Consider the following 27872-nt stretch of genomic DNA (forward strand, 5'->3'; position numbering starts at 1 on the left):
CCAAGCAGGAGGGCGGGGACATGCAGGAAGTAAAGGATCCCTCCACTGTCACCTCTTCCTGCTCCTTCAGCCAGCTGGGCAGACAGAAAAGGACACGATTACCTCCTGCTTGTATTGATTCTTTCTGTTCAGCAGTAGAGTGACAAAGGCAGATATTGAGCTCAGATCTCTGCAGCCTCATGTTCTGGACTTGGAAAATAACAAGAGGTGTCCAAGAGGAAACAATGCTCCCTTCTAACCTTGATGTCTGCTTTCCTTCTGCTGTGCGTTAAATCCACAGCCCAGTGGGTTCCCATCGGAAACCAGCACCCAGCTAACTCTTGGGGTGTGTGCCTCTCTTTTTCCTGATGGATTTTACAAAAAGAGAGATCTGTCCCATTTTTGTAATTGTTAATTCCCACTGTTGCTGCTCTCACAAGGATTGTGCTAAAGAGGTAAGTTGAGATTTTCAGGTCTGTCTGGTGCGTGTAGCCACAGGAAAGTATTTTGGTGGTGAATTCTTGACAAATGTGCTGAACTGCTTTACATTGCATGGCTTGGGTCTTCAGCTTTTGAACTTCCCTGCACCTTCCCCCCTGTAGTTCTTTAAACATAAATTAAAATCCTCACCAACAAGGCTGGAACAATAATTGTCCCTACTATTTTTCACCTGGGTTTTTGTTCCAAATCTATTTTTTTGTCTGAGGGTATGTAACACTTCATCTGTCTTCATTCTGGTTTGTTGCAGAAGTACCTTCTCTAATGAAGTAAATGATTTGTTCAGTATCTCTTTAGAACAAGATGCTAAACCACTGACCCAGTGATCTGGTGATCTAACTAATGCAAATAGTGTTTCTAGGTAAAAAATTTGATTTTGGGTTCTGGATAGCTTATACTTCAGTGTTTTAAAGTTTCTTGGAAATGTAGTGTTTTTAAGAATATCTAACTTGCCTTTAATTGATCAAATAACCATACAAATGTTGAATTTTGGAACATAACTTTTTTCACCTTGTTAAAGTCTGATAAGCTCACAAACTTTGCCACATAACTGAAATATGAAATATTTTCTTATGCCTAATGTGGAGACTAAGATGAGATTTGAGTTTTGTGGTGGTGTTTTTGTTACCTGCACATATTATGTCCGTATTTTAGAGGTGCTCTCAAAATCAAAGTGTTCAGTGGGTTTCAAGTTGGTGCTTCTTTCAAAAGGAGCAATTCTGCCCTTGTTAGCTCTTGCACTGTGAGTTTCCTTCTGTCAGCCTGAGACATGGGGTAGCACCGTTCTGAACTGGGAACTGCAGCTCACTGGAAACTGCTGTGGGCTTTTTGGTTGGAGTTGTTTCAAGTCTGATAAATGCTGTGATTTGGTTCATTATGGAACTGTATAAATGTGTTTGTCAGCGAAAGAGGGGAAATGACACAGGTGTGGGAATGGGAGATGGAGAAAACGTGGTTGTTGCTTCCAGCAGCTCTGCCAGTTTGTGCTAATTTAGGCAGTAGCTTGAGAAAATGTTGGTGATTTTCATGTGTGCCTCTTATACCTGTGTACACTTCCTATTTTTTTCTCCAGGAGCTCTTCCTTCTATTTCTTTAGCAAATTCAGAAATAATGCCAGTAGGATGTGGATGTTTAGTCTTTATCGAACTGCCACTGGGGAATAGGACTGGTGGATTAAAAGATCTGAGTTGTCCTGTGCTTCTTCTAAGGAGTCTGGGGACTAAGAGAGGCAGATAGGAATGTGACCATCTTAAGTGTGGGGAAAACCAGGACACACTGAATGGCTTGGTATTTACTTGAGTGCCTTTGGGTTCAGAAACTAATTAATGTATGCTTGACTGCCTCTTAAGGACACATCAGGGTTATGTGGATTGCAGGGCCTGGCCTCCCTATGGTTTCTGTGAGATGGCAGGTTAAGGTGTGTAGGCAGCTCTGGGTAGGAAAAGTTTGCTGATTTATTACTTTTAATAATTCATAGTACCCTCTATCTTGTGTAAAATAGTTTGACACTTCCACTAGTGCTTGGAGGAGGGAAAAGAAAGTTGAAAATAGTCGATGAACTCCAGCATATGGATGGGGGTGCTTGGCCAGCACTGAGGGCTGTGCTTGGGCAGCCCTTCTCATGGACTTTGGAGCAAACTGGGAAATAGGGAGCTGCTTGAACATGAAGTCTTCTGTAGGGTTTAGGCCCAAGTGGGAGGTTCTCCTGGATTTTCTGAGGAGCAGTGAGGAATGTGGAAGCCCTGCTGGAGGAGCCCATCAGGAGCTTCACTCTTTAACTGAACTCTGGGTTTGCAGTTCACAAAATGGGCTATTGTACAATGGTCCTCATGGAAGGGCCTGAAGACTCTGAGCAGGTGTTTAGTTTCTTTCAGGACTGAGAAACACAGGGTAGCAGACTGAATCACAGATTCTAAAATCTATCCTTAGCTTTAACTTTTCAGGTTCCATGCAAGAACAGAGCATGTGGTAAAATAGTTAACAAGAAAAATCATGTTCTTGCTTTGTTGTGTTGATATTTTGCTGTGCCAGTTGCCTTCCCCGTGTTACCTTCTAGTTTTTCTGAAACGAGATTGTCACAAATCCGACATTATCCTTATGCTGCCCCAGCATAAATGAAGGTCTGTGCAGGCTGCTACGTCTGGGACTTGAGCTCTTTAGCAGACTTACATGTGTTAAACTTTGGCAAATTTAGATAGGAATATATGCAATAAATACTTGAATAATTATTGCATAGGCTATATATGTGCATGCATATGGGAGAGCGTTTAATTAGTGTAGAAACATCTGTACTACACATATAAACCCAAATTCCTGGGACCCTTTTAAGTTTGGTGATAATTAAAGGGGGACATCTTTGACAAGGCAGCTCTATGAGCAGGTTTTATAAATCATTTTAGAGTGGAGAGCTCTGTCATGTCCTGCTGGGAAGCTGGAGATGTGTGTTATAACCTGGTTACAGTATTAAACTTATCTGTCCAAACTTGGGTCTGATGTCTCACTACCTGAGGCGTCAGTTTTCTGAAGTCTTAATGTTCAGTGAAGCTTTTAAAAGCATTGAGCTAATGTTGACTGATAGCCTCTGTTTCAGTGCTTATTCTAGTCACAACATACCCTGCAGTTCTGTGTATTTCAGTTGCTGGAATGTCACAAGAGCAAGTTTTAGACCAAAGAAATGGATAACCAGAATGCTCTTGTAGTAGGAGGTTTTTTATCAAATAAACTTTTTCCTGTATTCCAAGTGGTTTTTTTGTTGGCTGTTTATTTTAAAAATTCCAGATACAAGACCTTTGTAAAACATACTGACAGATGTCACCTATGGAAAGACTGGTTTCTTGTGCTTCTCCCAGTCTTTGGGTTGCATCTGTTGAAGCTGATGTTGACAGTACCCTCTCCTGGAAGACTGTGATACAAAATATTTTAGGTAGTGAACATGTGAAGTCAATGTACTGCCATGTCTGTGTAAGGGAAGAGGTATCTATATCCACATGGAAACTATTACTGTGTTAAGACTCCATGTTTGGTCAAATGAAGGTCTGTAGTTGCAAAGACTCAGGTTTAGAGAGTCAGACATTTCTGTTTCAAGACTTGTTTCCCACTGGCAGTGAAGGAATGGGGAAGGGTCATGTCCTGATGTCCCTGTTTGGTGGGCAGCAGTCCCTGTTTGTTGTGTAGGTTACTGGGAGAAGGACTTTCTCTTTAGGATATGAATCCTAATGCTTGTACTGCTGCTTCACGTATTTCTGTACTTCAGGCTCCATAGTTTTCACTCTCTGTTCAGTTGTGATTTCCCAGTGACACAGGGTCAGATGTATCAAGTGTATAATTTCAGGATTGTCAGGCTTGAGAACACCAGCTCTTTGTGTACCAGAATTCGAACAGGATGTCTTCATCTTCTTTCATTCTGCTGTCTTAAATGCACAGTTTGAAGCTAAAGGCTGAATCAAGTAAAATTGAGTGCCAGATTTTGCTGTTGTGGACAATTAGCCCCAAAATACAGCTTTTGGCCATGATTAAGTGATGAAGTTTGGCTCTCTGCCTGTAATGTTTTTCAGAATTCCAGATGGCCATATCTCATGGCCTGTTTGTTTTACTCATTTGGATAGTTGATCTTATTTAGGTTTTGATTTGCTCTCCCCCAGTGATTTTAGCATGTATTGGAGAAAGGATGGCTGTGTGTTGTGGAAGGGCCTTTGTAAAGGCCTGTATTACTGAGCTCATCTTCCTGAACTCACAACACAGTGATGCAGGAGGGTGGTTTGGGCGTAGTAGGTCTTCAGGGGAAAGCTAAAATCTTTTTTTGCTCCTTTTTTAAAAACAATAAATAAATATTTTTTATTTTTGTTTGGGGTATTTTTGGACCATTGAACAAGTTATTTAGTGATCCAATCAGATCATTCTGGGCTAAGATTTTTCCTGTAAAATCGATCTGTGCCAGAATTACTTCATATAATGGCATGTTGGAAGCACTCTGGGAAGCAGCAGAATGCTTTGAAGGCTGCTAAATTAATCACGTGGGTTCCTACATTAGTGTTACATAGGAAGTGTTTCCTTCCATTCCCAATGCAGTCTGTGCACTTGCCTCCAGCCAGCATAACTTCCATGGAAAACTAAACAGTTCTACTGCCACAGATAACCCAAGAGCCAATGCCTGCTGTTGTGGAAGTGCAGCTGAGAAATGGGAAGGGGTGTGTATTGAATGTTTGCAAAAGTCACTAACAAACAAATAAAGGGCAATACTGGGGTCAGATTTCTCTCTAATTTGCACTAGTTATTTAGGCCAGTTATCTATGGAGTAAATATACATATATTATATAAATAGTTCATCTGTAAGCACAATCAAAACTTCACTCCCGTGGGCCTTCTAGTTTCTTAGTTGTTCCTTGTGTGTTTCAGGGTGTCAAGCCAGCCAGCTTTGATAAAGTGGCATTCCCTGAAGTGAAGGAGATTATCGAGGGATGCATTCGGCAAAACAAAGGCGAAAGGTGAGTACTTCCTTTTCAGACAGAGGTCCTCGTTACTGTCCAAGTCTTTCATCTGTGGTGATACCAGATCCGATTAGTTTTGGTGGCTTCTGTGTTTGATTTAGGTTGGGAACCCAGTAATGCTTGTGCAGCTTCTTTGGTAGATTTTTACTCAGTGATGTTTTAGAGCATTAACAGTGTCAGGAAAAGTGCAGATGCTGTAGTAACCATCCATGTCAGTTCATTCAGAAATTTTACTGCTTTTATTAAAACTTTGACCTAGTCAGCAAAATAGTGGAGAACAATCCTTCCAGGTTTCCAGGTATTTGGATTGGTTGGTTGGTTTTGTTCTGTAGTTCTTTGGAGTTTTTTCTGTCCCTTTGATTCTGTTGGTATTTTCGGGTTAATTATGTTGAGGACTCTTTAATTTTTAAGTTTTTGATACTCATTTTTATCCACATTTTCTTGTAAGGTAACTTCTACTTGAAGTGATTAACTACCATTATGGGAAATCTGTGACTGCTCTGATGGGTTGTTTGTGGGGGTTGTTTTGTCTTCTGCTTTGACATGGTTGTTGCTTGCTGAATGTCTGACTTCCGAATGCTTCAGCCTTTGTCCCCTCTCTAGCTTCCCCCTATTCTGTTCTGAGCAAGTTTTATCTGTCCATGTTTATTCTTCCTCTTTTATTAACTCTTGAAGTTTTACATCTGATTGCTTGTTGTGTGTGTTGTGTGCATGTCACTTATTTCTTGCCAATTAGTTTAAGCTGTTAACTGCTGTTAACCCTAATGCTGTGCATATATGAACATAAGTGTCTTTTGTACCTTCAGGACTAAACTTTTAATTGTGCCAAAGAGAATGCAAGATAAAGTAGTTCAAAATAGTATAAAATATGAACAGAATCATGTGGTGTTTATCTAATGCTGAATTTACTACATGAGGCTTCTGATAAGATGTTGAAATAGATTGAAATTCGGACTTGGATTGCCACATTAATCTGGGGAGTGAGGGTTGTGTGTTGGATCTTAATGTTTGGTAAAACCAGCCTGTTCCTTTTTTTTTTTTATAATATATATTCTGTTCATTTGGCTTACATCTTTTGGTTCTTCTGCTGACCAGTGGGTGGTTGTTGGTTGGAGTTTTTTGTACACCTGTAGCAGTGTTGCATTTTGTTTCTCATTCATGCTTTTAAGTAGAAATTTGTATGATGGTCTGACAAGTAATTCATAAGACACACATAAACCTTAGAGAATAAATTTGGGAGATCATCAGGCAAGGATATTCCTTAATATTTTATGAAAACTTAATAGCTGTATATACTTTGTCTGTTCTTTCCCTCTGTGCTAGATATGCTATTAAGGACCTTTTGAATCATGCTTTCTTCCAAGAAGAGACTGGAGTACGGGTAGAATTAGCGGAGGAAGATGATGGAGAAAAAATTGCCATTAAACTCTGGCTGCGAATTGAAGACATCAAAAAACTCAAGGGAAAATATAAAGATAATGAGGCAATAGAATTTTCATTTGATTTGGAAAGAGATGTCCCAGAGGATGTAGCACAGGAAATGGTAAGTGCTGGTGGTCTTACAAAGCTTGGGCAGTACTGGTGTTTCCTGACAGTGAAACGTGCTCTGTCAGCCTCTGCTTTTGCTGTTCCTGTCAGAAATAAAAGAGGTTCAGAGGTTCGTGGGTGAGAAGTCAGTGCCAGAGAGTGGTAGCTCGTGCTGTAGCACTGCAGCAGTGGCTGTCTGTGGCAGTGAATTCTGTGATTGTATCCTCCCTCAGGTGGAGTCTGGCTATGTCTGCGAAGGGGATCACAAGACCATGGCCAAAGCCATCAAGGACAGGGTATCTCTGATCAAACGGAAGCGGGAGCAGCGTCAGTTGGTGCGAGAAGAACAGGAGAAGATCCTTCAGGAAGAAGGGAGTCAGAAGCTGGAGCAGCAGCAGCCCAGTGCTTCCTATGCCCAGTATGTCACTGCTGTTACTGCTGTCCCCACTGCTTCAGCATCGGTTTCTACACAAGTGGAGCCCGAAGAGCCGGAAGCTGATCAGCACCAACAGCTGCAGTTCCAGCAGTCCAGTGTGTCTGTTCTTTGTAAGTGTGTCAGGTGGCTTATTTAGGAGCTCTTGCACTTCCACAGTTCTTCCCGTTAGTCTTACACTTCTGGTGACTGTAGCAGTAAATATCTTAAGATGCTGCTGTCTCCCATTGCTGCCTGCTGAAGAACAACAGCCTAATAGAAAGCACAGCAAAATAAGATGCATTCCTGTGCCTTAGCTGAGCCAAGTATTGGCACAATTGACAGTCCAGTGTCTTAGCACAAAATCTTTTCTCTTAGTTTCAAGGTCAGACACTGACAGAACTGAAGCATGAACACGTGTCCTTGATTTTGCTGCCCTCCTACAGGGACAGTGTATTCTGGAAGTGCAGGTAAAGCTGTTAAAACCACTTATTTGAATCCATGTCAACTGACATTTAAGATGGAAAAGAGATTAATCTACAGGTAGTTCGGCTCATAATTTGCTTTCTGAAAGGCTTTATTTAATGTTTTACATACTGTAGATGAAAAGATAAATTAGTACTCCTGTCTCTTCTCTTTTGCCATCTTAACATTTGGTGTTTGAATAACGATGGTAGATGAGAACTTCCATATTAGAATGATGAAGTTAAAAAGCAAATTATTTTATGTTCTTTAGGTACAGGGATTTTACATTGACTACTAAGCCTAGTTTGCTCCTGTGCCTACATGGTGCATCTGCCAGCCAGCACAAGACACCTGTTTATATGTATGTGCAAAATTAAGGAAAAATAATAATTTTAAACCCTTGAAAGATCAACAGTGTGAAATTAAGGTTTCTATGTCTAGTCTAGCCTTTTATAGAACACATAGTTTATTATTAGGGGCGGTCCTATCGTGTAATGGTGAGCATTCTGGACTCTGATCACAGGGTCGTGAGTTCGAGTCTCAGTGGAGACCATGCCGGGCAGTTAAAGCCTCCCTGCCATCCGATCCTGTCAGATCTCGGATGCTCAGCAGGGTCAGCCCCGGTTAGTACCGGGTGCTGTGACAGTCCCGAGGACTTCACTGTCACTGTCCAAGCTCGCTCGGCTGTGGCAGATGGACCTCAGGACTCAAACGGTGGGGCCAGTTCTGTGCACGCTGAGCCTCACCTAAAACATCCACTGCGCAGGCTGGAAGGGCACACCCCCACCTGGGGAGAGCCCTTCCCAAAGCTTTGTTCGCAAAGTTTGACCATACCATACCAGTTTATTATTAAATATATCCCCAAAGAGCTCCTGAAATTACTAATTTTTTCAGGGGTTGGGGGAAGGCATGTTGATAATAGCTGTATTGAGAAAAAAGTAACTGTTTTTTAACCAACTTAAATACCACAAGAGGAAAAATGCTGATAAGGTCCATCGGATGTCATGAACATCAATCCAGTATTTGATCGATTATAACCATCTTTGAAGTTTTGAATCCAGATGGCAGTTCTTGAAATGCAAATTTTTATCTTGAACTTTTGCAGCTGATGGGACAGTTGACAGTGGCTTGGGGTCATCTGTTTACACTGAGTCATGTGTGGGCAGTCAGCAGGCTGTGTCCTACGGTTCCCAGCTTGACCAGTCAGTCTCCAACTCTGCCGTCCAGGGATACTCAGCCTCGGTGGGCCCCGCGCAGCCCCAGCAGCATGGAGGATTCCAGGCACCTGCAGCGGTAAGCTGGAGCTTGGAGCATTGCCAGTGCATGGAATTACTGGGGTTTGTGTGCCTACTGAAGGGGTGAGAGGCAAGTCTGCCGGGCCATGTGTTTCGTTTCCCATAGGATACAAATTCTGCATGGGAGTAGTTCAGGGACTTTGATTGCGGGGTGACTGAGTTTAGAGGTGGGAAGGACAAGTGCAAGGGCATCCTTGTCTTTGAAGTTTTTGTTTAATCTTGGGTGCACTTAAGCAGAATGATGGGTTAGGTTTTTAAATGGATGGAAGCAACATCCTCAGAGCAAAACAATCCCATGAACGTGAGCATTTAATCTCTCTTGGGAAGGTGGTACATGTATGTATACTTGAAGTTACCAGGTATTTAGCTGTTAGTCTAGTTTGAGAAGGGGTTAGAATAGTGTGAGATACTGTATGAGAATGCTATGTGTGTTCTGTGAGGCTTTGATTACAGATTTTTGCAGGTAAGATTTTTTTTAAACCATTATAGAATGCTGCATGTGAGAACTCCAGACTGAAAAGATCCCACATCCTTGTTCCCAATTTTATTTCTAGCTTGTGTTGATTTGCTCATCATGCGTATTCCTTTTCCCCGGAAAGTCTGCACTGGGCACAAATACTTTTCCTACTATGTTCATTTGTGTTGCCCTTTTATTTTGGTATGTTTTTTCTTTGGTATGTTTTTGGATCTGATAAGAGACTATGCAGAAATCTATTCTCACTCTGGAGTAGAACTTCTGCTACTTTTATATTGTCTTCAGTGGTTCCGTTGTTGTTTGTTTTTTTACCCAAACAAAAGTCCGAGGCAGAGACATTATGGTATAATGTAGTAATGCCATAAAGGAGAAGATACGACACTTAAGGCAGAGGGTCCTCACTTCTGGTACCTGTGGTTGTAGGCTTTGTTGCAGAATCACTGGTGTGATGTGCTTTTTGGAAAACAGTCTGCTATCACTCACAAGCAAAGCATCTCTGTCTTTTTTCAAGACACTTAACCTGAGGTGAGGTGTGTGGTACTGCTAGTCCTTGGGGCTGAGTTCTTAATCCCTCTAAATAAGCTTTTGGTCTGGGTAAGCCATATTTGGTGTAATCTTTTGAGAGAGGGAGGGAGAACAAGCATATGATGGAGGTTTAGCCAAGCTGCTCATGGTGCTATATGGTGACAACAGTGGTACCAGGAGGCTGACAGGTGGAGTAGAAACACTGCAGGAACTACTAACCCTTTGTTGGGAAGACAGGATGACAAGTCAAAGTTGTATTGGCAACTGGAGAAGTGGTGTTAAAAAGAATGATAGAATGCAATTCAATCAGGACAAGAACAAGGTTCATGGTTAAACTGGAGTAAGCAGCTACACAAGTAAAGAATGAGCAACAAGGCAGCCATTCTGCAAAAAAACCCCAAAAACCAACAAAGTCAGGGATTATGTTGTACCACAAACTGGACATGGTCAAAAACATCACGCTGTTGTGAATAAGGCAAACATCACATTACATAAAATGGTAGTTCTGCTCTTGGCCATGGGTAAGTCTATTCTGCACACCTTGAGTGAATATGAGGATGAATTGAGACAAAATTCAGAGGAGTGTGGAAAAAAACCTACCAGAAATATAATACACATGGTTCATGTGGGAAGGCTGAAATAGTTAAGTTGGGCCTATGAAAGATGAGCTTGAGAAGAGAGAAAGCTGTAAAAGGCTGCTATAAAATAGGGGCATGCTAATCAGACCACTCCATTGTTGTTAGGGAGAATAAGAAATCATAAGCATTAATTGCAGCATGGAATGATTGTTTGGGAGAGGACTTTTCTCTAACCAAAAAAGACAGTTAAGTACTGTAGTCTCCATCAGTGGAGATGTTTCTGAACAATTGGGTAAATTAGAGTCAGGAATGATATATAACTACTCCTACTTTGAAATAGATGAAGATGTATGTAGTTAACCATTTGAGTTCTCTTATACCTCTCTCCCAAGTTTTTCAGCAGTCTTGCAAGATTTCTCACATCGAAAGTGTTTAAAGTCAGATCTCCACTGAATATCTTGATGTTTTCTCTGTGGAGGTCTGTATTTATTTCAATTAGTTCAAGAAATTGTGGATTACATTCATAAGAAACATATGATAGTAGAGAAGGAAAACTTGCAGTTGAAGACTGCCTCTTGAACAGATCAGGTTTCCATTCACTTGAAAAAATCCACAGCAAAACACACACACAAAAAAAGGCAGTGATAAAAAAAACCCAAAACCAAACAGAAAAATGCAAAACCCACCCTAGAACTTCATTCTGTTTCTTCTGATTTGATTGGCTTTTGACCTGTGGCCATCTGGGTTGTGGAAAAATTACAGAATTCTGATGCCTTTATTGGCCCAGCATGTGGAAAATGCTTGTCTAAGACTAATTTTACAGAGTTTTCCACACATTAAACTGATTTTTTCCACAACTCCTGTTGTAGAGGGTGTAATGTTTAAATTTTTATGGTAATGTCTTAGTTAGTAAAGAGCTAGCTTCATACATTTAATCCACTTAATTCAAGCAGAGGGACTGCCCCAGTAGAGGGCTGGGTTAGGTAGTACCTGTAAACATACACCCACTCTCCAAACGAATGGATGTTTGTAAGCTCATCATTATCTGTGTAGGTTTTTTTAATTTGTCAGACTACCAGATGCTTTGAGTACACACAGCATGGGCTGCTTCTATGGCCCCAGAGAAAACACTTTCTCTGTCTGTTCTGCCTTCCACACATTTCTTGTGAGGGTACTGGGCAACTTCCCACAGTGCTCAGTTTCCCAAGGCAAACTCAGGCCCTCAGAGGTGCACACAGCCTATTCCCACTGTGTGTTGGCATCCATTCAGCATTCTCATATCTTGTACCACACATTAGTCAGTATTGGACCTCTCATTGTGTCTTCATTTCTTTTCTACCTCATTATAGTTTTTGCTGGTTTTGTTATTCACTTTTTTTTTCAAGTGTTCAATTCTTAACTTTTGTTTTCCTCCTTTAGCCTCAACGTGGTCGTAGCATGTCAGTTTGTGTCCCCCACCTTCCTGCTCTTCCCTGTATGTCCTGCATCCCTCTCAGTGCTCCTTGCACCCCACCACCAGCGCTGTCTGCACCTCTTTCTCCTTTCTACCTTCGGACTGTCCCTGAAGAAACCTTTGCAGAAAAGCTTTCTAAAGCCCTGGAAAGTGTCCTGCCCATGCACTCTGCCTCTCCACGCAAGCATCGACGCTCCAGCCTGCCCTCCCTCTCTGTCAGTCCTGTATGTGTTGCCATTTGCCTCCTGGCACAGTAAGATAAGTTATCATTAAATACATCCTGGGCTTTGGGCATATTTAAAATGAGAAAATGAGGAGTTGAGTCCTTACATTGTGCTGCTGGAATGTTGAATTTATTTTTTTTCTCTTCTATGAAGCAGTACACTTAAACATTATCAAACAGTGGCTGACCATTTGCTCTTTGATTTTAGGATAAAATAAATGTAAATTACCCAATTGTACCACAGAAGGTAAAGGAAAGACTATTTCTTATCACCCAAAGTCAGAAGACGAGCTTTTTATTTTTCAGCTTCTGAGTAAACACTGAATGTTAATTAAGCCCTGCACAAAACAGCCAGCTTTAAAAGCTTGGTTGCTGTGGCTGGTTATTCTGAAAGCTTTGCTAGCTCTGACAGTGATACTAGAAATTCAGAGTATGAATATCTTTGAGGATTTTTTGTAAGCTTTAATCAGAATTGCCACTTCAACTGCTTCTTGATGGGAAGAAGCCATAGTTTCATATTTCCCAGAAAGTCATATGCAAGATAACTTGCAATACAAGAAGTAGTTGCTTTTCAGTTTTGAGCTTCAATTTACATGAAATAAGTTTTGAGAAGCATTTCTGTATAAATTAAGTAAGTGGAACCAATTTTCAGAATGTAGGAAAAATACTTAATCCTGTAGGACCTTGTTGTTAGTATTGGTCAATATGGAAATTTGCTGCTGCTTTTCCGGACAAAAAGGGGCTGGGAGAAAGTAAACAATGTGGAAACAGCAACTTGAAAAAGTCGTAAGTGCCATCTCTCTTGGACAGTATATTTGCTGCTGACTCCTACATGATTTTTTCTCATTAGAGAATACATTCTCTCAGCATACTGTAGACAGATGAAAAAATGCAAAATTACTAAATTGTCTGATATTCCTACACAGGAGCTCTTTAGTGAAATCTTCCCTACAAATCTTAGATAAGATGAGCCTCATCTGAAGTAGTAAATGAGATGGAGTAGAATTGCCTGAGAACTCTACTGTTACTAAACCTGTGAATGTTTTATTGTCCAGGCAAGAGTTAGGTTTGTTTCAATGAGTATTAATTTTCAATGTGAAAAGGTATGATCAAAAGTGATTAAATGGATTGAGAGACATAATCAAATTGGGCAGAACCCAAATGCTCTTTAGTTTTATCTGAGTGGTTTTTTTTTTTCAATCTGCGTGCTGGAATGGTTAAATTTTCTCTCATAAAAGGTTTCTTTTAGTTCTCTGCATAGCATACAGGACACTAGCACTGTGGGATTTTTGTGTTAGAAAATACTAAGATTTGATGTCATTTTATCTTCTAAGTGCGAATTAGAGGCTCTGCATTGTTGCTGCTCTCAAGTTCTGAATTTCATATCCCACATATGGCAGCGACCCCCGGGGTTTGATTGGTTTTCAAGTGCTGATCACAATGGATAGGCTGTGACAATAAATCTCATTCTATTGTCAGGAGCAAAACTGGTTTCTTTTTGTGAATTATTGCAATTGAACTGGAAAAGCAGCTCTAACACCAGCAAATGTTCCCATTTGTAGCTATGCCTGCCATGGATGTATTTAATGGATATTTACAACTCACCTAAATTTCTTAAGTACTGTATGTTTTTGACCATGAATTGAGTATGAATTCTTTAAAGTTACTTCACAGAACTGCCTAGTGAACTGTGCATGTTGATGTGCTTTCACTTTTAATGTATGAATTACCTGTCTTGTTCATGTCGATACAGCCTCAGCATCCACGTGGGGGAACACCAACGTTCCCAGACTCACAGATATTTTTCCCAACCGTTCATGAACGGCCGGTGTCTTTCTCACCACCACCTGTCTGCCCGCCGAAGGTGGCAGTTGCTCAGCGGCGCAAGAGCACTTCATTTTTGGAAGCCCAAACTTGCCACTTCCAGCCATTGCTGAAGACTGGCCAGAGTTTAGTTCCACCTGGTGGTAGTCCCACCAATTGGACACCAGAGGCATTCGTTATGCTGGGCACAGCAGCTCAGAGAGTCGCTGGAGAGCCTCTGCATGTGCAAGTTAATCCTGTGTTTGAGCCAGCTCCTGTCCACAGTGACTATAGATCTGGACCACCACCTGCAGAGGATGCTCACTACAGAATGCATCCCGAAGCTGTGTATTTGGTGGGCATGCACTATCCATCACAGGTATCGGAGCAGTATGATCAAGTAGCTTTTAACTCTCACGCGACTGAACAGCATTTGAAGCAGGTTTCTGAGTCAAACCATGGGCAAGGTGGTCCTCCACAAAGCTCTGTGTTCGATTTTCAGTCGGGGCAAACATACCTGGCAAGACCTGTTCAGAACCTGAGGCTGGATGCTGGGATGGGTCCGCTTTCTCCATTATCCAGTGTTTCAGCTCCTCTGAGTGCAGACCCTGCTCAGATGACATTCCACCAGGTGTTTGTTCCGCACTCTGCCCCAGCTGTGCTCTCCCACAGTGGTGATGGCAGAGCGAGCTGTGTCTTTGAGTTCCATGTGCACACACCGACTTCTGCCTCGGCAGAAGGGGCAGTGCTGCCCCAGCGGGTCTACAGAAGTCGCCGGGGCTCTATGGAGACCAGCCAAGAGGAATCCACTCAAGGCATGGGGTCGCATGGTCGGCTTCAGCCTGTGACAGAGGAGCAGTGTAACTATCTCAGTGCTGGGGTAGCGGGGCCCAGAGCAGGCTCTGCCAGGCGCAGCTGGCCAGAAGGAAGCCCAGAGTACTCCAGTGATTCCTCACAGCTGACTTCCTCTGACACTGGTGATTTCCAGTCTCCTCCCCCTACAGGGGGCTCATCTTCTGCTTTCAGTTCAGACTTCTCATTGCCCATTGTTCAGCTGCCTCAGAAGGTGTTGCAAGAGTCGCAGCTCTTCATCTGCTTCCCCCAGGGAGCCTCAACTCAGCAGGCCTTGTCCACCTCGCTTTCATCAGGACCACCTGCATCCTACCCTCAGGTTACAGGAGCAAACCCTTCAGAATTTCTCTGCTTTTTATAAGTCACACCTTGCACTTGCAAAGAGGAGCCTTACTTTTAGATTTGCTCCTTGTGGTTCTAAGTATTATTCATGGGGATGTCTTTCCACCAATCTATACTAGGATCTCTTTAACTTACCAGATTGCAATGAAATAATGAGGTATCAGCAACCTTTTGGTTTGTGTATGATTTGGCTGAAATATTGGTAGGGCTTTTGTGTTAAGAGTAAAAGTTGTTCAGTGTTCCTCCTGGGACTAGTAATTTTTTTGGTGAGAGAGAGCAGGAGGACAGAATTGGCTTTTAAACAGTGGTTTCATTAAAATTTGTCTTCCCCACAGTTAGAACTGCCAGTGATAGTAAACCTTGCTTTGTGTTTTTGTTGCTGCTCCTTAGCCACTTTAATCAAAAAGTGTTATTTGAAATTGAACTTTCATATGAATAATGTTTCATTAGACAACAATAAGGTTATTTTGCCGACTGTCCAAAATGCAAAAGTGTTTTCTAGATTTCAGGAAAGTGGAAAGGGAGGAATGGAAGGAGCTGTGTTATGTATGTGTACCTGGATTTGAAGTGTGTTTGCAGGATCATTGAAGAAACTAAACAGGCTGAGTAGTTAATCAGTGGCACAAACAACTGTTGCTAATAGGTATCGCCATGTAATAAGCCTAGAATATGATGTCCTTTTAAATAGCAAAATTTGAGGCCTGAAGCTTAGTTTGGAGGTATGTGTTTTATCAGCATATGTGGTATTTGCATTTGCAATGGTCACTTTTTTGTACATTGTGACTGTAAGGTGTGTGTGTATATATGTTGTGTCTGCACTTTAGTCTGAAAATGCCCATAACTTTATGTGAAAAGAGAAGATTTACTTCAAGAAGATTTCTCTTTTATCTTTTCTGTCTTTGGAATTAGGGGCTCTGACATTTTAGTTATTGGAGTATTAGCACCTTTGGGATTTGTGTGAAGGAGAATAATTTTGTTTTCTGTGGTAAGATCAATAACTACGTATTTGAGGCTTTCTGTCTGGGATAATAAAAGTGTTTTATTAAAGCTGAAGCAGCTTTAATCACTGGTCTAATGGATACCAATTGCTATGCTGTAGGAGAACTTGTAGAGTGAATCTGTTATGTAAGAAGTTTGAAAACTAAAGGGAGAGATTTTTTCTTCATAGACCTTTGTTAAACTTAAGGAAGTGAATTCTGATGGATGTAAAATACATCTGGAAAACAAACTAATAGATTATGTTGTTTGCAGAATGTAAGTTCTGGGGTCTTTTATCTAATTCATTAAAAGATTAGAATTTGGAACCCAAACCAAGTCAATATGAACAGATGTTGCAGCAGTGGGATATAGCACGTGTTTAGATCGTAGCCAGTGAGGGCCTCAAGCTTCTAAAACAGCAAAGAAAAAAATGGTTCTCTTCATTGGCAATCTACTTGCCCTAAAGTTTCTATAATTTAAAAAGTATATAGTTTTAATAAACTTGTTCCTAATGAGCAAGCTGAATGATCATGGCAGAAAGGAATTTTAGTAGAAATTTCTGCTATGATACATCTGTGCCAGATACGCTTCTGACAAAGGCAGCTCACTGAAGTGGTGCATGCTCAGGGAACTCATCTGGAGGTCTTTGTCTAGACAGTTTTCTCCCAGGAGCTGATGAAGAAACACAGTTGTCACAAAAATAATAATGCAGATCCTGGGATTGGATAAAAAATTGTCAGCCACAAAAATAATAATGAAAATTCATTTCATTTTCCTCTGCATCTTCCACATTCATTTGTATGCCACTCATCCATTTTTTTCATTGCTTATTCAGAAATTCTGTTTCAGCTAGAATGTGAATCCTCACATTCCCTAATATCCAATTTTTTTGGGTAGCCTTTCAATGGTAGTAACTGATTGCTAGCCTGTATATCGACATACCTCTCAAGGGAAACTCATGATGTGTATGTGTACTGGACATGTTGTAACTGGTCTGGAATTCTGTATGTTGTTGTGCTTGGTTTTTTTTTCTTTTTATGGATAGTTTTATTTCCACATAACCTCCTTTTATTGCCCCACCTGACTGTGTAGAACACATGTAAAGATAAAACTTAATGCCTCTGTTTTCAGTTATCATACCAAGGCATCCTGCTTTTAAAGCATCACCAGTGGAAGAAGAAGCTGGTAGGCTGGTCTGTTCATGTTGAGGGGTTGCAAAGACTTTTCATATTGGTTATTTTGGAAGGGTGAAAATTAAGTTTGGAACTCTTCCAGATTGCTCTGCTTTGTTCTAGTTGTCATAGTGGAGTTTGGCCAAAAGGACAGCTAGAGACTGTTCCAGGCAGAAATCATTGTAGTTGCCTGCACAGAAACCATAGGGTTTTCTTAAGCTGACTCTCTTTTCTTTCTTCTCCAGACACAGGTGCAAGGGCAGCCAGCCTCGAGCAGTGCACCGGTGCCATCCCAACCTGCCCAGCACACTCAGCAGGTAAGATCACAATTCGAAAACCAGGACTAGAGTACTCTTAGGGTAGGATTTTGGGGACTTTTTTAAGAGCAATTCACTACTTCTGTCATTGTTGAACCTATAGCTTTGCACAAAAGCAAAGGAATCCGCTGGTCCTCACCCAGTTTAACGTGCTACGAGATATGCATTGACTTTCTGGAGCTCATTTTTAAAATCATGTTAACATTTGTTTTCCTCTGCCCATCTTCCCCAACTTCCACCTGAGCTTGCAGTGACAGCCCTGTTTAAGGGAAGATGTGTCAGGATTTGCAAGTTAGCTGCCTAGACAGGCAAACTTCATTCTTATGGTATCTCCTAAACTGGAAATACTATCTTCTGCAATGTTCTCTTAACTGCCTTTTTTTCCTTTATAGAATCTTCATTCTTGTTCTCACAGGTGAAATAATTCTGTTGCAAGATTTGGCGTTGATAATATATTTGTGTTAGTGTTGCTTAGAAGTAATTGCTAAAGCTTAATTAACTTGGCATATTCTGAAGAACCACTGATGTCACTTATGAGAGAATAAAAAGCAGAATTTAAAGATACACTTCAAAAACCTCTGTTGAGGGAAATACAGCTTCTGCCTCTTTTCTTACAGAGTACACAGCAGCCAGCCTCTTCCCAACAGCCTGGGCAGTACCAGCTGCAGCAGCCCTCTGTTTCTGCTGGCACAACTCCTGCACAACCTGGCTCTCAAACTCAGACTTCACAGATTATGCCAATGCCTCAGGCAGCAGCTGGGACACAGGTAAACAGAATTCTTTCTAGCAGAAGGTTCTTTTTTTCTCACAGCTGGTAAATTCAACATGCTGCTACTTTCACTTATGTCATCTTTTCTAATAGTTCCGAAACATTCATCCAAACAATAGTATTCTTAGTGTGCTACAGTTGTCAGTTGTGTTAGAAACTGCGTCGGGAACCCTTTCACACTTGGCAGTCGTGTGTAATTGAGGGAGGGTTAGTAATTCCATGCACAAAGATCTTTCAATTGTCAAAAATGCCGTGGGGCACATTGATGAATGGTATGTTGTGCATGAATTTTCAGGAACTTGTCATTTCTCTTTTTCCCATACAATGCCTATCTGCTGCACCATTATAGGTACAAGACATATTCACTTATTTAGGTAGTGAACCATAGGACTCCTTTCTTCGCTCTTTCATCTTTCTTACTCAGCTCTTCTCCTTTACTTCCTGGTCAAGAAGCTTCTGTTACTGAATATTGCTTCATTTTGGCTCATATATATTTTGAATGTGTGAGCCTTAATTTTGTTTTTATAATTATTGTTTTGTGGCTTGTTCATCTAAACTGCCTTTCCAGTTGCATTGTTTGCTGGCTTTAATTGACATATCCCCTGCCGTTCTCTGAATGCTGGCACAGTGGATTTTCATTCTCCTTTGCTTTAGTCCCCATACCCAAAGCTGACAGATTTGTTGAAAGATTTGCACTTCTTTCCTGTAAGAAAGCAGGCTTGGGTCTGAGGACAGAGTTGAGGGGAATTTGATTCTGTTCATGCACAAATCAGTGCTTCAGGGTATTCGAATGTTGCTCTTTCACCCTCTGTGGGTGTCTGTTTCAAGAGCCTGTTGAGTTCTTCAAGGGAAGTGTTGCAAAGTGAGGACCGTTTGGAACTCCAGCCAGCTTCCCAGCCACTCTGCCAACTGTGCTCCCCACCCACTTTAACAGAGTGCTGTAACTTGAATAATGCTTTCTTTGACTAATGTGTAAAAGCTCTGCTTTCCGCAAGCCTGCTTTAAAAAAAAAATCTATCTCTATTTTCTTTACCTCCCCAGCTTCCTGTTTCCCAACCAGTGTCGATCATCCAAGGCGAGCCTCAATTACCTGTTGCAGCACCTTCTCTCCCTCAGCCTTCAGTTGCCCCATCAGTCCCCATTGGCTCTCATTTCCTACCCATGGGACAGGCCTTGCCAACTTCCGTGGTTCCCCAGTTCCCGGTGTCTCAGTTGCCTGTAGCAGCTCCTCATGTGACAGTGGCTCAGCCAGGTTTCCAGTCGCTGCCCATTTCCATGGCAGCTGGCATGAATCAGCCACTGCTCACACTGGCAACGTCTGCTGCGGCAACTGCTGTTCCGGTAGGATCAACCGTTGTCCCTAGCCAGCTTCCCACAGTGATGCAGCCAGTGGCTCAGCTGCCCAGCCAGGTTCTCCCGCAGCTCCTGCAGCCGGCTGTCCAGTCCGTGGGATTGCCAGTCAGCATGGGACAAGCTGCTGAAGCTTCACTTCCTGCTGGAGATGCTCTTTACCAGGTATTGTTGCAAGCCAGCAGACCGACCTCCACATTTTTGCCGGTTCCTCTGAGGTATCAGGTCCGAACTGTGTGCCCTGGCCAACTCACTTTTCATAGGAGAGCCATTAAACCATCAACATGAATTCTGTTGTGTGGTACAAAAAACATGTTGAAGAGGAGAGAAAAAGAGAACTCCTTGGATACCTTGGTGTTTTGAGCCTTTCACATTTGGCACTGAAATTTGTCTAAAATGACAGTCATAGTGCAGGACTTTGTTCAACCACTGTGTGAAAGAGGACAGTTTTATATCCAAGAGATCTGACAATCTGGGGAAAATCAGAAATTGTGACTTTAGAAATGAGGGATGTGTCCTGGAAAGAAAATGGCAGCATGTTCAACAATGTCAGTATTTCATTCCAAGTCTGGGAAGGGGTGGGACATGGAATTTCTAGCAATCAGTTGGGCAGCATGGATCTTGAATGTGACGTAAGTACCTGATGCAAGTCGTGAACTGCTTCGCTGGTGGGCACAGACTGCTTCAGCTACTTTGTGTGATGACTGTGAAAATGGCAACCTGAATAGCGACAAAAGTGTTCCTTATTCCTGGGTCAGCTCAGTGTGAGAGGAGAGGCAGGACACAAGAGTGTTTTTGCTATTAATCTCAAGAATCAGCAGCAGTTTTATAACTTCTGAGTAGCAGTTGTTCACCCTGAAAATCCTTCAAACTCATTTCAAGTCTCGGGCTTTAAAATATTAAGCTACATAGGCAGCTGCAGGAGTTGTGAGTTTGAAGGTTGTTTTGCCTGAGACTTGGAAGTGTGAGTGGGAATTTGCTTGTTCAAACATGGTGATTCTCAAGCGGGCTGCATGAGCAGTTTGCTCTGCTTCTTTGGGAAGATATTGGGAATCCTTGAATAAGTACCGAAGGTTGGAACATGCCCCTGGAACTGAAACTTTTTTTACTGTTGTTTCCTAATTAGCTCTGACATTCACTGACTTGACTCCCCCATTTCCTTTCCAGGGCTTCCCATCTCGGCTGCCATCTCAATATCCCGGGGACTCGACTGCTGCACCTTCCTCTGCCGTGGCCTCCGCCAGCATTCCTTCTGCCGTGCTGTCCCCTCCCCTGCCCACAGATGCAATGGCCCAGCCAGGATACCTTGCTCCTGTCGTGCAGCCTTATGGGGAACAGAATGTGTTGGTTTCCGTGGGCAGCCTGGGAGGACAGGGTCAAGTGTCCCAGCCTTCAGTGAGTTTAGCACAACAGGCTTCATCTGCCTCCTCGCAGCAGGCAGTTTTGGAGGTAAATATGTGGTCTATAATGTAACAATACCTTCAGGATATTTGAATCATGCAGCAGTATATGTGTGTGTGGAACTAATCCGTTCCATGCTTGTCTTCGGTTGGAAATTAATATTTTAAATGACCTTTTTCTTACAGCAGAATGTCATGCCAATGTGGGGACCTTGTTGCCACTGGTTGTTCTGTTGGGAAGTGAGTGTGCCATCCTGCAGGCAAAAAGCAGTTAACACTTCACTTCTTGCTAGTACTGTAGAACATTTTTGCCATATCAAAGACAAGCTGCAAACAATAGCCTTTGAGGATCTGTTGTTACACCAATTCCCTGCAGCTCTTGCTAGGAAGAATTTGAATTGTCCTCGTGTTCTGCATTGGCTTGCCTTTTGCACATTCTGTTAGTAAGACTGTGACTGCATGGCAAACTGTAGTGACATGTAGCAGTAGAAAGGGTGGCTGATTTCCTCTCCTCACCCCTCCCCAGAGGATGTTTTGCTTCACTGCAGTTTGCTCTAGAATCTTTTGTACATTAGAGCTGTCTAGATGCCAGCTGTTTAAAGTACTGAAAAGGCAGAGCTTTTCGCTTTACAGCTGGTTTGGGAGGAAATACTGAAGTCTACTGGGTTAGTTGAGGAGAAACTGTGTTCTTTGGGTGGTTCTTGATGTAGGTTTCTGTCCATAGGGCACTCAGGGAGTCTCACAGGCTGCTCCTTCAGAGGCTCTTCCAGCAACACAGCCTGCTCAGTCTACCCCTTTGGCTTCCTCTATGGATAGGTAAGCTTTATTTTTGTTTCACTGAACCTAATTGCAGTTTCACATGTTAGATTATGCCCCCGTGGATGATCTTTAGGTAAATTTTTTTCACCAGGGATAGTTTTTTTTTTCACAGAGGGTGTTCTTGAGGATATGAGGAAAAATAGGGTCATGAGAGGTGGAGGAAGTTTTGATTTATGGCTGGGTATGGAGGGAATAAAGAGGATGGTGTGTAGTGATTTAATTTCTAGTACATTTTTATTTTTCATGTCAAATGGATCATAAAGGATGTTTTCTATCCTTTTGGCACTTAAACAGAATACAAACTGCAAATAGCTTGAAAACATACTCGGAAGATAGACTTGTCCAACTCAGCTTGCAAGAGATGTAGTGAAATAATTGCTGTTAGCATTACTTGAATAGCATTTCTAAGAGTTGACAGGACTCTTCTCCTCTGCTCTGACATCACACACATCTGCTGATGTCCAGAAGAGAATCTCATCTGGTAGGTTAAACTGTATTGTTGCAGTTATGGACTGCATCCCAGGTGGCCAAGAAGGCCAATGGGATCCTGGCCTGGATCAAAAATAACATGGCCAGCAGGCCCAGGGCAGTGACCCTTCCTCTGTACTCTGCCTTGGGGAGACCACACCTTGAGTGTTGTGTTCAGTTCTGGGCCCCTCAGTTCAGGAAAGATATTGAGGGACTGGAGCGGGTCCAGAGAAGAGCAACAAGGCTGGAGAAGGGACTGGAGCATAAGTGCTGTGGGGAGAGGCTGAGGGAGCTGGGGGTGTTTAGCCTGGAGAAGAGGAGCCTCAGATGTGACCTCATCACTGTCTAGAACTACCTGAAGGGAAGTTCTGGCCAGGTGGGGGTTGGTCTCTTCTCCCAGGCACTCAGCAATAGGACAAGGGGGCACGGGCTCAAGCTCTGCCAGGGGAAATTGAAGTTGGAGATCAGAAAAAAATTCTTTCCAGAGAGAGTGCTCAGGCATTGCAATGGGCTGCTCAGAGAGGTGGTGGATTCCCCATCCCTGGAGGTTTTTCAACTGAGATTGGCCATGGCACTGAGTGCCATGGTCTGGTAAATGGACTGGAGCTGGACCAAGGGTTGGACTTGATGATCTTGGAGTTCTTTTCCAACCCAATCGATTCTATGATTCTATTCTATGATACTAATGTAAAATTGTCTGTTTGTTTTTTGTGGGTTTTTTTAGTGCACATTCTGATGTTGCCTCAGGATTGAGTGATGGCAACGAGAATGTCCCAGCTTCCAGTGGGAGGCACGAAGGGAGGACCACGAAACGTCACATGCGGAGGTCTGTCCGCAGTCGCTCTCGCCATGAGAAAACTGCTAGGCCAAAACTGAGAATTCTAAATGTGAGTATTTTTTATTTTAGTGACAGTTCAGTAGTGAGCCTCTAAAATGGTTATTTCCCTTGAGGAATGTGTTTCTTCTCTTGTCATGTTCCTTGCCCCCTGGTCCCCAGACACACAAGGTATTCAGTGTATTTGTTTTGCTTCTGCAGTCACTGTTCCAAATGTCGTCTATTAAGAGGTTTTTGGAACATTAGATCTGGCAAAATTGGCTTGCTTGGCTGCCAGTGGTTCCACAGACTATTCCAGAGTATTTGATATATCCTCGGACAAAAGTGATGCTGTACATGGAAAGGGAGAACATATTTGTATTGTATCAATACTGTTGGTTTGTTTCAGTGAACTTCAAAGAAAAAGTCTTGGATTCTCATGCTTTTGGTTTGAAGTCCTGTTTTCTTTGCTCAGGTCTCAAACAAAGGCGATCGGGTAGTGGAATGCCAGCTAGAGACACACAATCGGAAAATGGTTACTTTCAAATTTGATTTGGATGGTGACAACCCTGAGGAAATAGCTTCAATTATGGTAAGATATGTTGTAAAGATGAAGAATTGAGCCTGGTCAGACTTATTTTCTCTTGTGTTTTAAAATGGCTCTTCCCTGTACACCTTACTACACAAGCACAACTAGAAACTCTGGGCACAGAGTGATGTAGCAGGCTGCCATTTAATATTGCATGCACAGTTCACATGGAAACGTCATTTTTTACCTTAGAATTGAGGTTTTATCAAGTAAATCTGCCTCTATTTTTTTGCAATCTAATTTTTTTTTAAACAGCAAACAACTTTCTGAAAGTGTCAGGTTAAAAAAAATTCTGGTTTGTTTTCTGAGAGCAACTTACTCTTAAACTTTCAGTGTTTTGCCATTGTTCCCAACTGAAATAGGAAGATGCTGCCCTTCAAGTAAGCAATGGGAATCACTTACTTTCTGGTTTCTGAAAGTCTCTAGTTACTGATGCTGCTTTTGTCTTTCTCAGAGGAAATAAACCTCTCCATTCAGTGTATGATGGTTAAGCACAGAAAATTACTTGCCTTGTAGAGATACACTTAAATGAGAGAACTGTGTAGCATGGACTAGAATACCTTTCTTTCTTCTTCTTGGGAACCTGTGTTGGTGTGTGCTGGTTTTGTACCTGTCAAAAGGTACCAAACTAGTGATATGAGAGGAATCATCTCTGTGACTAATGGCTTTTCGAGAAAGAGAGAAGTTGGTTTGTGGCTAAATATGTATGTTGGTGCTGTAAACAAATCAGTAACATGAAGTCAAGTGCCAAAAAATATGGAGTGAATACATGTCTGTCTTTACCTCGTACCTAAAGTGATCCTATGGGGGAATAAAAGAGTATGTTTGATTTTAAAAAACCTAAACAAGCAAAACCAAAACACACGCACAGCCCAAGCAACAAAACCCACAAATATCTGAAGATGAGTAGAAGCAAAATAAATGAACTGTGAATGCAAAATGCAGTCACAGAGCTAAAGGTGTGCAACCTAAATTAGACTTCCGAATCTGGAACATTGTGCTCATGGGTTTCTTGTTGAATATTGAGGAAACTTTTGACTATAAGACTTCCAGGTTTCTTTTTAATCATTATACTGTCAGGTATACCCTGTATAGAGATCTGTCATTCCGCAATTTAAAACACTGAAGGTTTCTTTAACTAGTAAGTATTCTGCATTGCAGAGGCACATGTAAGCACAACTCATGCTTGACATGCCTTTCTCTGAAACAGCATCCCAGAAACTTGATGCAAATGCAACGTCTCAGCCTTTACCTCTAAGGCACTTTCTCTTTTCCAGCCGAGATACTGTGAGTGACAGCTTTGCCTCTGTTTGATGGGCTGTCTCTGTGAGTTCCACCATGCATAATTTCAGGAGACAGAATATTCTCATGGGTCAGACCAAACCAAAAATGTCTTTCTAAATGCCAAGTATACTTGTTTGAGTTAGTTTTCTCCATGTCCTGGGTTGAGCTGGCAAAATGCCAACTGTCCAGGACAGAGTGAAAGGGTTCCTCCTCCCCCCAACCAGCCAAGGGAAAAAGAAGAGAGAGAGAAAAGAAAAACTCTCAAAACCAGGTTTATGCTGGAACTAACTACATGTATTTATACAGAGAAGAGAAAATTAAGGGGATACTACAATATAACACACACTTACACAAGTTACATATATACAACAAGGCATAACTTCTCACTCCCCAATTAATACAAAGCAAAGTCTATTACACTAGATCTGTAAGTACTCTAAGAGACACATAGCAAGAAACAGAAAAAGTAACAACAAAAATGTTTCTACTTCCCTGAATGCAAACAAAATGCAAGCAGAGGCAGCAGGGGCAGAGCAAGGCCTGCTCCAAGACAAAAGCTGGGTCACGTCCGGCTTGTACCTCGGCCATGGCAGAACTGACTAAGCCACTCCTACACACTGGATTTTACACCCTTTGAGATGATGTAGTATGGTATGGAATACAATATTATTGGCTGGAAGAAGTCAGCTGTTAGCTAGCTCAGCCCAGCTCAAGTCATCTGACAATTTCAGGCCTAATTTGAACTTTAAAGCCTAACTTCTTGGCCTACTTAGCTAAACCCATAACACTCCAACATAAGCAGCACAAGGTATTTTCATAGAGCAATACAATGTATTGAAACTAGATGGGCTGAGCAATCCTCCTTTCTCTGTAATTGGAACATAATTAATACTGTTTTTTATGTACTACAGCCAGACTTTAAATTAGTGATGTGCAACCTGCATAGAATAGGAGTTGCATATTGCATGGAAAGAGAGAAGCACAGAACACACCTTGCAATACAGAATTTTAAATTTATTTTGTTATAGTTCCCTTCAAATATGGCTTTTAATGCACATTATATTAGACAGGAGGAACTGCAGTAAGATAAGGGTGATAACTTTAAATTTCCCTGTGCTAAGCAAAGATTGAGGTGATGACAGTTCAATGAAGAAGTGACTTTGAATGTTTCCATAGCAAATATTAAACCAGGGCAAACATCTCTGTGCTCAAGACAATTTTAGAAACTATTTCTTTTCTCAAAGATGTCACCATCCTTGTCTTGTGCAGAGCAGCAAAGAGAGGACAAACAGTAGCACCAAGAGTACATTAGAGTTATTTGATACATTGTTCTTAAATCATGTGTGGAAAATTAATGTTGCTTTGTTCTCTTTACAGGTGCAGAATGAGTTTATTTTAGCAACAGAGAGAGACTCATTTGTAGAACAGGTACGGGAGATAATTGAGAAAGCAGATGAAATGCTAAGTGAGGATGCAAGTGTGGAGCCAGAAGGTGATCAGGGTTTGGAGAGCATGCAGACAAAAGATGATGGCTTCTTTCCAGGGTCACAGGTATGTACAGGACAGATTGCCTTGGCTTTTTGTATTTCCCATTTGGGATGGTATGGGTTTGTGAGCAGAGCTAGTTAGAAACTTCCTTTCGTGAAACATATCAGAGATTAAATGAAAGGACAACCAGAGAAAGCTTCATATTAGAGTACCTAAAATTCACTTAGAAAGTGTGATAATAGAACTCTTACTTTTTGATGTGTTTGAAGACTTCAGAAGCTGCTGAATCTCCTAACAGCCCACTAAACAAACAGTCTTAAATGCTGATGCTTCTAGAGTTTGAGATTATTGTCATGTAGGACAGTAAAATCCCCAACCCTGTGCTGCTCACAAACACTGAGAGCCTGGATGCAGGTGCTCTACCCCCCTGAACTACTGAGAGATTGGATAGCTCAGTTAGGAAACAGAGGTTTTGAAACTGGTTGCTGGGAATGAGAAGGGGTGATATTTCCTGAGTCTCTGCCTTAATTACACCCAGAGCTAGTTTGAAACATCCATTTATCTGTGGGATGTTTAAGGAAATCAGTTGGATTGCCTGTTAAAAAACAAATGTTTAGATCAATTGGTTACATTGGTGGTCATGAAGCTGAGAAGCTCTAAAACTGCTGTAGCTGACATTTATCTGGATGAAGTTCCTGTAGTTTGGTGATGGTGCTTGGGTTTGAGGTACTGCTTCCCGTAAAGGCCCACATTTCAGGAAGCTAGCATTTTAAGAACTATCTTGTGGGTTTCTGTTTCAGAATAGAAGTTTAAACTGTATCTTACTTTACAGAAATTAGAGTTCAAACAGCCAGATCCTACATCTTCCATGCCACAAAGAATAGGTAAGTCTTTTGTGAATTTTTTTTTCCCAACAGTTACCTTTTTCTGTTTCAGCGGATGGGTACAGCCAAGATTTTATTTTGTGTGATGGAGTGCACGTTCCATATTGCAGGTGATGTTTTTAGTTACTGTCAGATATCACTGACCTTCTCCCTTCTTTCTGTTTAGGGGTTCCTTCGAGCTCCTTTACCCAGGTGGTGCATTCTGCGGGAAGACGGTTTATTGTCAGCCCTGTCCCTGAGAGCCGGTTAAAGGAACAGGGATTTTTCACATCTGCTGTCTCGGGAGGCAGCGAAACTTCAGATCTGGGTAAGTTATCTACACTCTTAAAAGCTGATGGCTATTACATGTTCATCAAAACTGTGAAGTTAGTAAACTAAAGTGTTCCTAAAGACCTCTTGAAGGACTTTGAGAAGTAAGGAACTGTCTGTGCTGGTAAGAAGTGATCATAATTTAGGTCACACTGTGCTGTATTCTTAGGAAAAAAATGCTGATATGCTGTCTTGCAAGATTCTAAAACCTTAATTCTGTCTTTTAATGTAAGCCTGGATTTGTGTGTTTTGTTTTGTTTTTTTCTTATTTATGCTAAGAGGTAAAGGTTCTATCAGTGCAGTCATAGACAATACTA

At 41.8% G+C, this 27872-nt stretch overlaps 1 protein-coding gene across 5 annotated transcripts in view; it reads left to right on the forward strand.

The window, feature by feature from the left end:
* Window positions 1-27872, forward strand: part of WNK1 (WNK lysine deficient protein kinase 1) — a 106058-nt gene that overhangs the window by 54950 nt on the left and 23236 nt on the right. For 4 of the 5 annotated variants that reach the window (XM_071551228.1, XM_071551229.1, XM_071551230.1 and 1 more), the window contains exons 5-18: window positions 4873-4961; window positions 6288-6507; window positions 6725-7037; window positions 8474-8661; window positions 17310-17381; window positions 17999-18148; window positions 19192-19665; window positions 20668-20949; window positions 21625-21716; window positions 22912-23074; window positions 23477-23593; window positions 26252-26425; window positions 27195-27246; window positions 27413-27553. In XM_071551228.1, coding sequence (XP_071407329.1) covers window positions 4873-4961; window positions 6288-6507; window positions 6725-7037; window positions 8474-8661; window positions 17310-17381; window positions 17999-18148; window positions 19192-19665; window positions 20668-20949; window positions 21625-21716; window positions 22912-23074; window positions 23477-23593; window positions 26252-26425; window positions 27195-27246; window positions 27413-27553 — 2527 coding nt within the window. The remainder of the gene's footprint in view (window positions 1-4872; window positions 4962-6287; window positions 6508-6724; window positions 7038-8473; window positions 8662-17309; window positions 17382-17998; window positions 18149-19191; window positions 19666-20667; window positions 20950-21624; window positions 21717-22911; window positions 23075-23476; window positions 23594-26251; window positions 26426-27194; window positions 27247-27412; window positions 27554-27872) is intronic. The other variant, XM_071551233.1, reaches the window with a different exon arrangement.

This window comes from Pithys albifrons, chromosome 3 (genome assembly GCF_047495875.1).
Source record: "Pithys albifrons albifrons isolate INPA30051 chromosome 3, PitAlb_v1, whole genome shotgun sequence".
Classification (NCBI taxonomy): domain Eukaryota; kingdom Metazoa; phylum Chordata; class Aves; order Passeriformes; family Thamnophilidae; genus Pithys; species Pithys albifrons.